Source organism: Pelobates fuscus, chromosome 4 (genome assembly GCF_036172605.1).
Source record: "Pelobates fuscus isolate aPelFus1 chromosome 4, aPelFus1.pri, whole genome shotgun sequence".
Lineage (NCBI taxonomy): Eukaryota > Metazoa > Chordata > Amphibia > Anura > Pelobatidae > Pelobates > Pelobates fuscus.
Window position 1 is genome coordinate 281,694,803 of NC_086320.1, and position 15,101 is coordinate 281,709,903.

General features: G+C 43.2%; 1 protein-coding gene across 1 annotated transcript in view; it reads left to right on the plus strand.

The window, feature by feature from the left end:
- The first annotated feature begins 670 nt into the window (after nt 1-670).
- The window catches only part of EEPD1 (endonuclease/exonuclease/phosphatase family domain containing 1), a 124,630-nt gene continuing 110,199 nt past the window's right edge, over nt 671-15,101 (plus strand). The window contains exon 1 of the mRNA XM_063452150.1: nt 671-2,099. Coding sequence (XP_063308220.1) covers nt 1,234-2,099 — 866 coding nt within the window. The 5' untranslated portion in view covers nt 671-1,233. The remainder of the gene's footprint in view (nt 2,100-15,101) is intronic.

The following is a 15,101-nucleotide window of genomic DNA, read 5'->3' on the forward strand; positions in this document are numbered from 1 at the left end:
ATATTACTGGGAGGGATGAACCTGTTAAACTATGACAGACACCCTGCCTTTAACCCCCTTAAGGATCAAACTTCTGGAATAAAAGGGGATCATGACATGTCACACGTTATGTGTCCTTAAGGGGTTAAAGAAGCCGAGAACAGCAATGCACTTCTCATTACCGAGAGGTTCCTCAGCAGCTCAGGTCCAATGAGCTATCTGTGCATATGCTCTGCAACATTGGTGGCAAAAAGGCATCCCTTGGTCATTGCAGAACTGCAACTCCAATGATGCTTTGATAGCCATCCTTGGACACTCAGCTAAGAGATAATTAAAATAAGATTGGAAGGGAGATCATACAGAAACAACTAAAGGCTTATTTAAAGCACTATATAGTGTGGGGCAATCAAGTGAGGAATGGCAATGATCAGAGCAGGAGGAGACATGTTGATAATGTATTTAAACATTTATATAGTCACAAGTGACATGGTGTGCTGAAATAGTGGGAGGGATGTCATATTGAGTAAGTGCTGAAAAAATGAAAAAAAAAAATAAGTGAGCGGTATGGTGAGTTAAAAAGGAAGTAAAGGCTGCAAAGGGAGGAATAGGAGTGATAGCATGAAGGGAGCGGAAGGAAGGCAGCAGAGGTGAGGCATTTAAATGCTCAGAGCAGGGCAGGGGAGGCAGGAGCTGGCTGAGCAGCGGGGAGGTGCCAGGATCAGGGGGGAGGCGGATCATGTGCTCGGAGCTCTGTAACACAGGCACTCAGTGGAGGAAGCAGCCCGGGACAAGCAGGGCTGGGGAAGAAGTGGAGCCGCACTCTGCAAACAGGGGATGCTTCAATCACCATCACTACCCCGGACCAGTGTGGACCAACCACTGCCACCCGCCATTGGTGCTCACAAGATACCACAGCCTGACATCCTCCTGTCAATAGTACCAAGTACTCGTGGGGTTATCCAAACGACGCATCTACTTGTGATGTAGTGCTATGCCTGTTTGTACATGGATATTTACATTATCTCAGTGCCCTATAGTGTCTGTCCATGCATACCTTCGTAGCGATATACGCTGCACTTGGAATCTTTGGAATTATATATTTGTATAATATTTTATTGTTAATGTTACAATTCTTATTTTAGAATTGTAGGGGAAAACACTTGCTGCTTACTGCTGCTGCTGCTGTTTTTGTTTGATTTTTTGTAGTTTTTACATTTTATTATTATTAGTTGTTTTTATTGGTGGGGTTTGAGGATGGGGGGCAATCTTGGGTGCCATAGGTCTATCCCTAAGGACCCATCTGATCTATGTCAGAAGAACCGCAAGTACAGTGCAGCCTGCAACTTCAGCAACATCCTGGTGAGTCAGGAGAGGCTGAATATCAATACAGCTACTGAGGAGGAACTAATGACCCTTCCAGGGGTGACCAGGCAGGTGGCACAGAACATAGTGGAGTACAGGGAGTACATTGGAGGGTTTAAGAAGGTGGAGGACCTTGCACTGGTCAGTGGGGTTGGTGCTGCCAAGTTGGAACAGGTTAAATTTGAAATCTGTGTCAGTAGCAAAAGTGGCTCTGCCCAACATTCACCCAACTCGCTGAAGAAGGACTTAGAACATGGGCACCATGGCCAGCACTTAAGTGCAACAAGGGTGAACATTAATACTGCCACTGCTCCCCAGCTTTTGTGCCTCAGGGGAATTACAGAGGAGATGGCACAAGACATTGTCCAATATCGCAGCCAACATGGCCCGTTAAAGAGCATTGAGGACTTGGTCAAGGTGGAATCTGTTACAATTTCTTTCTTGGATAAGATCAGGCACCAGGTCTATGTACAGAGATCTCGACCGCCATCCACACATACCAATGGAGGGCTACATTTCATGGCCAAGCCTCATCCTAGCCCTACTTCACTGAGTCTACAGAGTGAGGACTTAGACTTTCCACCTGGCGGACCAACCCAACTAATCTCTACTCGCCCAACTGTGGAGATTTTTGGAGGTGTCAGGGAAGGGAAGCCTGTCCTCAGGCTGGCCTCTTGGAATCTTCAAAACTGTAGCCTGGACAAGGCAAGCAACCCTGGCGTGAGAGAGGTGGTGTGCATGACACTACTGGAAAATAGGTAAGATGCTGAAGCAACACTTTGCACCTTTAAAAATTGTAAGTGCTCCGTGTGTTTGCTTTGAAACTTCAATTTCCGCCATGCAAAAAGTCATGGTGCCCAACTTAGTCAAACCAAAAAAAGCAATACAATACTGGATCAAAATAGGTGCTTTCAATATCTTGGTCTCTGTATTTTTTGATACAGGAGCTAAGGTCATGTTACAAGAATTGTGTCCCTATGCTTTTTCAAGTGGGTCCCAGTGGGTGTTTTAAGGCACATTATATAATTCAGGCCTCAGGCCGTCATTCAAATAAATTGTTTATTGTAAAACTACTGCCTTCCCCAGTGTAATGCAGATCACTTTTACTACTGGGAATAATCTTACAAAGGTGCATTGCAGAAATAATTTTAGCATATGTTAATACATCGAACTAGAATGGTTACTAAATACATTTTACAATTGAGGAACCGGTTGTCAAGATATAGTATGTATACATTTTAGGGTGGGGTGGGGGGGGAAATGGATAGAAGCTCAGTAATTATTAACAAGAAATATATAGGATAAGATAAGTGTCAATTATAAGGAATCTAAGGGTAAATAAATAACGGATTATATTGTTTCGGAAAATTTAGGAGGGGGTTTTCCAAATTAAAGTGAGTAAGGGACATAGGCAGCATAGCCGCTACAGCTTCAGTTCATGGTCCATGGAGGTAATGGGTACAGTGCCTAAACTCAGTTTTTCGTTAATCCCATCTCAGCTGTTTTGATAACAATACAGACATTCAAAGACCATGCCCTTTGTTTCACTTTCCACAGTTTGTGCAAAATAATCAGGCCGGAATCGGGTGTCTAAAATCTCTTATTTATTTATTTATTTTTTAATTAAACCACTTGAAAATGGTTTTATAAAAGCAAAATGCACTGCATCCATAACCTTTTGTATCATAAACACTGCAATAAACTGTTGTGGTTTTGTGATCTCTTTAACACCAGTAAAAAGAGATTCTAATTGCTATAATCACTGCAGGCCAATTTAGTGGGCATGATGCAAAGGGCCTTTGGGTGCATCTCCCGCACCTTATACCCAGCTCCTTGCTTGTTGCTTAGATACGGTTTAAACACCCACAAAACCTCACCACTATAATGAACTGTAGTGTTTATGGTGCATAGAATACCCCTTTAATAACCTGATACCCAGAGCTGCGCTCTGTAAGGTAGTGCCTAATTTAGTGTGTCTATGCTGACAGATTAGTTGTGCGCAGGACGCAAAGTGATCAAAAACGTACAGGTGTTCTCTCTTCCTGGATAACTTCTACTTTTCACTGCATACTTGATCTATGGTTTAAAGATAAACCTGTCATGGGGTGAATTCATCAGTAGATGAATATGAGTGTGCCTTCTTTTTCCGATTTACACTTTCCATGCTCAAATCTTTGGAAGTGTCATTGGTTATATCATGAAGGTTCTGCTCTTTGCTAGAAAGCAGTACATATAGGAAATGGTAAAAAGTAAACTATGCCGAAGGCATAACAAATCCTCAGGATTATATGAAACACAATTATATAAAACAAGGATCAAAATGTGTTTAATCTCACCACTAATTTACATCTACTACGCTCATTAAAAATATGCCTAAAAAAAATGTTCCCATTTTAGCCATGCGATTCCCAAACCCATTAGAATGTTGGATATTTGCAAAATTCAGAGGTTGCCATACACATTTTGTGGTATTTGCAGCATACTCCCCAATCTCAGCTTCCCATGATGCAGGACACAAATGGACTGGATAATACGGGGCAGATCAGATCGGCCTGGCGTGAATGCAGGGCAGACTTTGTCTGCATGGTTCTAGTTGTCTGATCACAGTGTGTCAAATGATGCTGAAGGGCTATGCTTTCTGGAGATAATTACCTGGTATCGCCAAACAAAGTTGGAATGGTGGGACAGGACCCCAAATTCCCCAAACAAAATCAGCACAGTTGGGATGCCTGTTTGCAGTGCCATTGTAATATAAGCAGCAACAATTATGCACAAATTAATTACTGATAGTTTTGGCAAAGATTGTTACATAAATAATCACCAGGAAATAATCTAGTAAAAAAACAAAAAAAAAAAACACCCTGATTTTCAAAATATTATAGGGGATTTTTGACAAGTTGGTTGTTAAATTGTCTCAAGTGAGCCAAGAGCCAAGAAGAGTCTTGGGGTAATTCCCATTTAAATACTATAATTTCCCCAACACATAGGAAAACTTTTCGTGCTATATTTATATATGATATTCATATACAGCTGTATTTACTTTAGGGCAAATATATTCAGTTGTATATACCAGTATTATGTCCATGAAATTATAAGCAACATCGCAGCGTTTGCAAAACAAATAAAAAAAATTATGGCTGGATAACTTAAAATTTTGCAAGATATTTACTCAAAAAGTGTTTTACCAATGATAATATAATTGGTAGTTATCTTGTCTTCAATTATATCCTGGGATATATATTAAATTATGGTCACAGATTAATGGGAATTCCCAACTTTATATTTAAATATTGTGTCATAGTTGGAGTTTATTTGTTAAATGCTTAATTGTAGTGAATTGAAACCTAACTAGCCAAATGTAGGCTAAAATAGCAAGCAATTGTTATCTAAATGTGGCTGTACGGTTTGTAATTATCTTTTTAAATTCACTGTTAAGTGAATAAACCTCAGTTTATATTTTTTGTTTTTTTAAAAGGGTATTTAAAGAAAAAGAATGCATTAAAGGAACACTATAGGGTCAGGAACACAAACATGTATTCCTGACCCTATAGTGTTAAACCCACCATTGAAGTGGCTTGCCCCCGCTTAGCCCCCTTAAAAGGAATTAAAACTCACCTTTTTCCCAGCCCAGCCCCGATCAGCCTCCTTGATGGCATCATCAGAATTGCCGAATTTTAGCCAATCCAGTGTTTTAGCCAATCCAGTGGGAAAGCATTGGATTGGCTGAAATCGTCAAGGAGGCGGGATGGGGGCGGGGCCAAACACTGTTTAGGTCAGTCAGCACTTCTTCATAGAGATGCATCGAATCAACACATCTCTATGAGGAAAATTCAGCATCCCCATGCAGAGCGTGGAGACGCTGAATGGCAGTGGTGCCTATTGTGCAGCACTGCCCCAGGAAGTATCTCCATCTGGAGTGGCCACTTGGAGGTGTCCCTAGGAGAAATGTAAACACTGCCGTTTGCATATATATGCTTGAAGGCAATGATTATACTCACCAGAACAACTACATTAAGCTGTAGTTGTTGTGGTGACTATGGTGTCCCTTTAATATTACTAATGTAATAAATGTGTTCTGAGTGTTAGCATTATAACAGTGTGAGAAGTTGAAATCAGTGATTTTTAACCCTTGGCCAAAATTGGTTTCTCATGTTATTTCATTGAGTCCCCAATAGGTGAAAGAGGCACATCTTGTTTATCAGTCCCCAACCCACCAAAAATTGTCAACTGAATGCATGGTTAGTGACCAGAAAATAACAACGGAGAATAATCTGTTAGCCTCCAGTCTTCTCTGAAATATACACGTTTTAGTTTAAAACAAGTTGATAATGCCAAATTACACAGCTTTTATAGTAAATTCAAACTTTCTACATGTGTTCATTTATATACGATCAAAATATGTTTTTCATCTTTGTTTTTAAAGGGATTTGTAGTTAGTTACATAGTTACATAGCTGAAAAGAGACTTGCGTCCATCAAGTTCAGCCTTCCTCACATTTGTTTTTTGCTGTTGATCCAAAAGAAGGCAAAAAACCTAGTCTGAAGCGCTTCCAATTTTGCAACAAACTAGGGAAAAAAATCGTTCTTGACCCCAGGATGGCAGTCAGATTTATCCTTGGATCAAGCAGCTATTGTAACGGATCGCCTGGCACCCCGACCGGGTACCTCCGTTAATGGATGCTCCTAGCGTTTCCTGAGGACTCCAAGCACTCTGGCAGACACCACAATCACCGAATCCGAGAAACCTTTAAATTCTCCCAAGCGTATGAATGCTGTAGACCATTGAATAGGAACCATACGAATAGGCTTGTACTCCTAGCAGTCAACTGGAACAGCATACAATAAATCCTTCCCCCAATAATGAGACGACACATCACTTTGAGGTTAAAACAGGAACTCTGGACTGGCTCATCCAGCCTGGCTTTTATTACACTAATCCACATACAGGCCACACCCAGGGGGAGGCATAAAATAACCAATCACATACATGGTTCAGCCCACACATCCCCTCCCCTCAGATAACATTAAACTCAATTATCCGGTACACTTTTTCAGCCAAGTTCTGTATGTACCCCAAAACCCGGGGGTACACCTTTAAATCCAGCATCGCTGGATAGCCCTTATTCAGGGGGACAACATATCCAAAATTCAAGTAATTCGGATGAATGGTTCGTGAGATATGGGGTTCCAAAGATTTGACCGACCGCATGGGTAAAGTATCCGAAAACAGTTCCATGCATTTTGGCCCTGCGGTCGGTCACAAACAAGGGAATGAAAACAGGCGAATTGCCTGTGTTATAGAGCCTGGAGAGGGTTTGAATGAATTCCCTTGTTTATGGGGTTCTTTCTACCGAACGGCGGGTCATTCGGTAGTTTCCATACGAATTTCTGGAAGTATGGAGGTCTCAGCGGTGTTTGCCTAGTCAAGTGTCCGATTTTAGTTCCAGACACTCGACGGCAAAACACCGCTGTTCGGTAGTTTAAGATGGCCGCCGCCACGTGTTTGTTTCCCGAATGGCGGCCACCCAGAGGACAAAGAATACATTACACTGATTGCCAATTACCCGTTTGCAACATTGTTGCAAACTGTAATTGGAGGCACACTTATTCCTGGGTGGTCTGGTTGTTCGGTAGTTTCACTCAATATAATAAATGGAGTGATTCTACCGAACAATCAGAGGAATGCTGCATACATATCCCAGGTTAAACTTAATACACATATAATATTACAGGCAGTACACTAGAATATGTATCACAGTCTTAAAGGGACAGTAGTCCCAAAAGTCCCAATATGTCCATAGATGCTGTTAAAAGGGCCAGTAGCAGCAATATACAGTACAATATGCCCCAAATAACCCAGGGGCCATAGTCAGCAGGTAGGAGGCTAGCAAACAGGCTTCTCCAGGGCCCAGTGGCGAGGTTGGTTTCGCCACATTTCTCCCCTTTTCCAAACATACTAACAGGGTACCTGACCTCTTGCCGGTCAGTGCCCTTGTTAGTCCAGCAGCCCACCCACAAAACAGAAACAGCAGTACAGTCCACCCACAATGAATGGTTACTACACCTGAGTAATGGAAAAACTTGTCCAGGTCCAGGTGCCTCACCCCGGCTGTGTGGGGGACTGGTAGGCTGTTTTGGTGGGTTGCTGAGTGGGCAGAGACCAGCGGTACTCTGCCCTGGTGCCAGCACTACTACAGGAGTAGTCTGGTTGGAGCCTGGTTGCTGGAGACCGACTGTCTCCCCTTTAGCTGCGCAGCTCTGCTGCTGGAGACCGACTGTCTCCCCTTGAGTTACACCGCTCTGCTGCTGGAGACCGACTGTCTCCCCTTGAGTTACACAGCTCTGCTGCTGGAGACCGACTGTCTCCCCTTTGGCTAAACAGCCCTGTCGTGGGGGGGCAGGACCGACCGTCCCTACCCCCTGTGCTGGAAGTGCAGAGACCACTGTCCCATCTGCACAGGTGTGGGGCTTACAGTCTCCCCCTGGTACATTAAGCTGCCGCTGGGGAGAGGTGGTAACCAGCTCCTCTCCCATTAGAACACTCTGCCGCTGGGGAATGGAGACTGGGCTCTCTATTCCCTGTACATTAATGATCCGCCACTGGGGAGAGGTGGTAACAATCTCCTCTCCCATACATACTTCACGTCTCTGCGGAGGGAGACCGACTGTCTCTCCTCCCAGCACAGAGTCCTGCTGAGGGGGAAAGGGGGCTGGGCTCTCCATTCCCTGCTGGATACTCTGCCGCTGGGGAATGGAGACTGGGCTCCCAATTCCCAACAAATCACACTGCCGCTGGGGAGGGAGGACGGCCCCTTCAGCTCCCTGTAACTTGGGCGCAGAGACCACGGTCCCATCTGCGCTGGTGTGGGGCTTACTGTCTCCCCTTGGTGTGCTAAGCTGCCGCTGGGGAGAGGGGGTAACAAACTCCTCTCCCTTACACACTTTCAGCCGCTGGGGAGCAGGGCTGACCCTCTGTACTCCCTGTAGGCAGGGCGCAGAGACCACGGTCCCATCTGCGCTGGTGAGGGGCTTACTGTCTCCCCTTGGTGAGCTGTGCTGCCGCTGGGGAGAGGGAATAACAAACTCCTCTCCCTTACACACCTTCAACCGCTGGGGAGAGGGGATAACGGGCTCCTCTCCCTGCACCGTAGACTGCCGCTGGGGAGCAAGAACGGCACTTTCAGCTCCCTGTAACGCACACTGCCGCTGGGGATCTGGGCCGACTGCCCAGCATCCCTGTAGGGCCGGTAGAGAGACCGCAGTCCCATCTCCACCTGCCATCTGTGGGTCTTCCCAGGACCAATCCGTGAGGCCCCTCAACATTTGTGAGTAAGGGCCACCTGCTTCCCCACCTGGCAACTCTGGCTGCTGCTGGGGATCTGGGCCGGCTGCCCAGCATCCCGGTGGAGAGACCTTGGTCCCATCTCTACCTGCCTGTTGTGGTTCCTCACAGGACCAGTCTATGAGGACCTCCACTTCGGGTTCCTCCCGCCGCCTCAGGGAAAGACGGCTAACCTCCTCGGATGCAGCCTCTACTCGGCTGCTGTAACGCTCCTGCTGCTGAGCATACTTCCTCTCTTTCGCCAACCGGAATTCTCGGTCCAGCCTTGTGTTTCGCTCAGCCATGACCTGGTTCCAGATCACCCGGCGTGTCTCCATGGGTATATCATCCCCATACTCGGCCACTCGCTGCCTCACCTCGGCCAGCCAATCATCTCCAGAGCCAGAACCTTCCATACTTGTCTGCTCCCAGGGGCGCTGCACGACTGCTAGCGTTGCCCTCAATTTGTAAATCCAAACAGTGTCTCTGAGCTGCTTTACCTCACACTAGGACGCCATCCCACCGCTTGCCACCAATGTAACGGATCGCCTGGCACCCCGACCGGGTACCTCCGTTAATGGATGCTCCTAGCGTTTCCTGAGGACTCCAAGCACTCTGGCAGACACCACAATCACCGAATCCGAGAAACCTTTAAATTCTCCCAAGCGTATGAATGCTGTAGACCATTGAATAGGAACCATACGAATAGGCTTGTACTCCTAGCAGTCAACTGGAACAGCATACAATAAATCCTTCCCCCAATAATGAGACGACACATCACTTTGAGGTTAAAACAGGAACTCTGGACTGGCTCATCCAGCCTGGCTTTTATTACACTAATCCACATACAGGCCACACCCAGGGGGAGGCATAAAATAACCAATCACATACATGGTTCAGCCCACACATCCCCTCCCCTCAGATAACATTAAACTCAATTATCCGGTACACTTTTTCAGCCAAGTTCTGTATGTACCCCAAAACCCGGGGGTACACCTTTAAATCCAGCATCGCTGGATAGCCCTTATTCAGGGGGACAACATATCCAAAATTCAAGTAATTCGGATGAATGGTTCGTGAGATATGGGGTTCCAAAGATTTGACCGACCGCATGGGTAAAGTATCCGAAAACAGTTCCATGCATTTTGGCCCTGCGGTCGGTCACAAACAAGGGAATGAAAACAGGCGAATTGCCTGTGTTATAGAGCCTGGAGAGGGTTTGAATGAATTCCCTTGTTTATGGGGTTCTTTCTACCGAACGGCGGGTCATTCGGTAGTTTCCATACGAATTTCTGGAAGTATGGAGGTCTCAGCGGTGTTTGCCTAGTCAAGTGTCCGATTTTAGTTCCAGACACTCGACGGCAAAACACCGCTGTTCGGTAGTTTAAGATGGCCGCCGCCACGTGTTTGTTTCCCGAATGGCGGCCACCCAGAGGACAAAGAATACATTACACTGATTGCCAATTACCCGTTTGCAACATTGTTGCAAACTGTAATTGGAGGCACACTTATTCCTGGGTGGTCTGGTTGTTCGGTAGTTTCACTCAATATAATAAATGGAGTGATTCTACCGAACAATCAGAGGAATGCTGCATACATATCCCAGGTTAAACTTAATACACATATAATATTACAGGCAGTACACTAGAATATGTATCACAGTCTTAAAGGGACAGTAGTCCCAAAAGTCCCAATATGTCCATAGATGCTGTTAAAAGGGCCAGTAGCAGCAATATACAGTACAATATGCCCCAAATAACCCAGGGGCCATAGTCAGCAGGTAGGAGGCTAGCAAACAGGCTTCTCCAGGGCCCAGTGGCGAGGTTGGTTTCGCCACAGCTATTACCCGACATTGAAATTTTATATCCTTGAATATTCTGTTTTTGCAAGTATGCATCTAGTAGCTGTTTGAACATCTGTATGGACTCTGATAAAACCACTTCTTCAGGCAGAGAATTCCACAGCCTTATTGTTCTTATAGTAAAAAAAAACCTTTCCTTGGCCTTAGTCGAAATCTTCTTTCTTCCAGTCTAAATGCCCATGCCCATGAATTGTGGAAATCAGGACTAACTTACAATAAAAACCTCCAACAGATTATATTTTATGATATGTCCATAATAAGAATTCATGTATCAAAGGAACACTGTACTTACTATAACAACTTCCTCTTTATGAAGTTGTTATAGTGCCTATTGTAGTTCACCTTCCTTTGTGACCTTAAATGACTTGGTTTTAAAAATTAGAAGGCTTGGAGGCAAGGCTTCAAGCCACGCCTCCATTCCTCTGGGTAGGAGAGTCGGGACTGTTACTTTCTGGCTCTCGTACCCCAGCATACCGTGATGTCACACTTGCATGCACAGTGCCGTTACGATCAGTCATAGAGCATCTATGGGGAGCATTCGATTGGACCGTCATCCTATCCAGGATTACATCATGCAAGGAGGAGGTCACTGCAGAGCTAAGGGAGAATTGGCACTGGAAAGATGGTGAGTACATTTTTTGTTTGGGGGAGGGGGGGGGAGAAGAGTTAGTAGAGTTAGTAGAATGCAGTAGAGTTAGGAATGCAGATTTCTATTCCTAAAGCTCCCTTTGAGTCACGGTATTAAATTCACCTTTGCAGGAGCAAACGTATTTTTATCTCACATGTTCATATGCCAGACAATATTTAAATGCATAAGAGGAAACAAGATTGTGGGCTTTGTAAGCTTTAGTGTAGTGATACAGTATGACATAAATAAAAAACATTGTGGGTTATTTATAAAGAGCAATTAGCCAGCCAGATATACACTGATCAGCCACGACATTAAAGCCACCTGCCTATTATTATGTAGGTCCTACTCATGCTGCCAAATCAGCTCTGTTGCATCGAGGCGTGGACTATAATTTTCCCAGGACATAAGAGCACAATACGTGCAGTGCGTACAATATATCTAGACACAGCTGTATTTATTTTAGGTCAAATATATTCAATTATATATATTATGTCCATGACATTATCAGCAACATAGCAGTGTTTGTAAAAATGTATGGCTGGATAACTTTGAATGGCTGGCATTAACATTTTTGAAGATATTTACTTAAAAAGTGTTTTACTAAAAAGAATATATTGATATTTACCCTGTCTTTAACTACATCCCAGGATATCTGGTTATTTATTTATGGTCACATATTAATGGGAATGGACAGCTTTGTCATCGAATATTGTGACATAGTTGGAGTCTATTTGTTAAATGCCAATTTGTAGTTAAGTGAAACCTAACTAGCAAAGTGTAGGCTAAAATAACCAAGCTGCATGCGCTCTGACCTGAGAAAACAGACCAATCAAATGCTCCTCTATAGAGGCATTTAATTGGACCAAGGAGAGGCAGGTTGTGATGTAACATTAGGATTGCCTCTAACATTGGGGTTGCCACATTTACCAAGCTTCCTTAGAGACATATTGTTTCATATTGGATGGACAGCGTATGCATATATATTCTTCCCAGCAGTATATTGAATATGTATGTTCAGGTATCCTTATTGATTTTAATGCTTTTTCCTGTTATGTGTGTAATACATGTGCATTTTATATGTGTAATGTGAAATCAAAGTGCAGTACATTTGAGGCCTCTGTGAGACCTGTGTGTGTAAATGGTTGTTTTACTCTGACTGCAGACTTCTTACATTTGAGCTGCAGCCTGAAGTGGCTAGAAGGGATGAATGGTTAAAAAAGACCCCCTCCTGGGAAGCTGACACACAGAAGGCAGCAGTAGGTCCTCAGGAGCTTTGGAAAAAACTCTTTGCTCAGCTTGATGACTCTACCAGCTATCTGGCCAGTCAAATGCATAGCTTTGGAGGTGGGAAAAGGGGAAGCAAATAACCAGACACCAAAATACAGGGGAGGACCAAACTTCCTGCAGCATGTATATGTGATCAGGGGGCACAAGTATTCACCTGTCTGGCACCTCGGGCGAGGACCAGTCCTGGTGCTCACTTCTGTTTTGGCCCATGCTTAAATTTGACATTTATCCTCACTTTAGTAAATAACCCAATTTGTCTCAAAGTCAGTCACACGGAAAAACTAATTTTTTTTTTGTTTAATTATTATTTATTTATTTGGTTTTGTTTCAGCTTGTACATATTGTATCAATATTCAACAACAAATCAATACATATCACAAAATCAATACATAACATTTCATGTTGTCAGTAATCTAGATATATTTTTATTTCATAAAGAAAGGCATTTATTTTTTTACGCAAAAAAAGCAACTTTTACACTATTAGTATACCACAGTCTGTGTTCTTTGCTACACACTCTTACAGTGGCACTGTCATAATTTGCAAAGACCCACGATGGTTAAATGGCTGCTGGAGGTCCGGTGGCGTGGGAGGGTGGGGTGTGCAGGCAAAAGTGAGTTTAACTTACCTGAACCGGTCCCTTGCTGGCACCTCCATCTTCTTCCAGCCGGTCCCTTTTCTGTTCCTGGTGCTTGAGAACCAGAAGCTGATGTCACAGTTGTACTCTCGCACACTGGTCACTGGTTACGGCTGGGGAGAATTGACATTTCTAGACTGCTCAGTGTATAGAAGTGTCAGGCATTGGAAATATACAGTGACAAATTAGCCCCTACTTTTCTGTGTGTGTGTGGGGGGGAGGCGGGGTGATCTTTAATAGGACTGACAGTGTATATTTGTTAAGTGAAGCACTAAGCAGGAACAGTCCATTGGGATGCGTGTAGACTAGTCCTCTTTATACTCCTTCCTGAAACCAAATCTGTTGGAAAATCAAAATACATACTCTGGTTTGGCTTAGGGAAAAGTTCAAAATATGACAGTTACCATGGAAACCGGTGAAATTTTCCTGCTGATTGTTCCACGTCCAGAAGTTTGCCCTTGAAATTGCAGTTTATAAATACCACTGTAGTCTCTTCGCCAAAGTCATTCCTTCCATATTGCAGTGCGCACACATGTGACGCTTTGGTGCTCAAGTTAATTTACATGTGTCAGGACATCTAGACATATCATTAAAATTAAAAGTATGAGACAAAGGTTTGGAATTAAATAATAATAATAATAATAATAAAAAACAGACTGGCAGACTAGTATGGAGAAGACTAGTAAATTTAAACCAGACTTTTATTAGTAATCCACCCATAAGGAATAGTTATATGATACATGTAATTACTCTAAATGTTCCACAATTTATTATTCTAAACGTACTGGAGATTATTTTCCAAGAAAGGCTAAACTGGGCTCTTGGCTGTGCACCATGAGAAGTGTATTTCACAAGTATCTTCATAATCAAAGTTCTCCATCATATATTTTTATCTGAAAAAATGTGTTAGAAAATCTGCACATTTGTGTTTTTAAATGATTATATAGTATTTACTCTTGCTAGTTGACATTAGTGTTTACAGGCCATTACTGGAAGCTAGATTTAGATTCCCTCGTCTCGGGTGGTAGTGCTTTTTCTCTGAAATATAGAATTTGACCCCCAAAGTTAGTTCCGCAGTACTTGCAGCCAAAGTGCAGAAGATATGCTCCCATTGTATCTTTCTGGTAGTATGAAAGATAGTTTACAGGGATTGTTGGATAATATAAATGAAAACAAAAATTGTACTTTTCCCTTACTTTAAGGTATTATTACATAGGTAATTCTTTAAAACCAAACAAAAAAAAAAAAGGGAAAAAATTACTTTTTTAAAGATCCAATTGCTTACTGGACATGCATAGCAAGAGACAGTAGCAACACACTCCCTCAGTACTTGGAAAATTAGGTGAGTCAGACAGAAGATTCTCTTGTGGCCTGTGGTGTCTGACTTTTTCCCATAATCACCTGTCAAGTGAGATTTATGGGTTAAGTACCGTATATACTCGAGTATAAGCCGAGTTTTTCAGCACATTTTTTGTGCTGAAAAAACCCAACTCGGCTTATACTCGAGTCAGTGTCTGTATTATGGCAATTTACATTGCCATAATACAGACTGGGGGCTGCAGAGCGTTTACTTACCTCTCCTGCAGCTCCTGTCAGCTCCCTTCTCCTCCGCGCCGGTCCGTTCAGCACCTCGGTCAGCTCCCAGTGTAAGTCTCGCGAGAGCCGCGGGGTCATAGTGAACTACCAATGCCACTGGACCACCAGGGAGAGAGAGCCCCCCTCCCTGCCATGTATCAAGCAGGGAGGGGGGATGGAAAAAATAAATACATAATAATAATAAAATATTAAAAATAATAATAATTAAAAAAAATAACAATATAACAAAAAAATTAAAATAATAATTAATAAAATAAATAATAATATAACAAAAAATGATTAAAATAATAATTAATAAAATAACAATAATCAAAATGCCCACCCCCCACCAACACATACACAAACACACACTGCATCACACGCACTCACACTTCATTCATACACACACACTGCATTCATATACACACACTGCACTTATGCACACACTG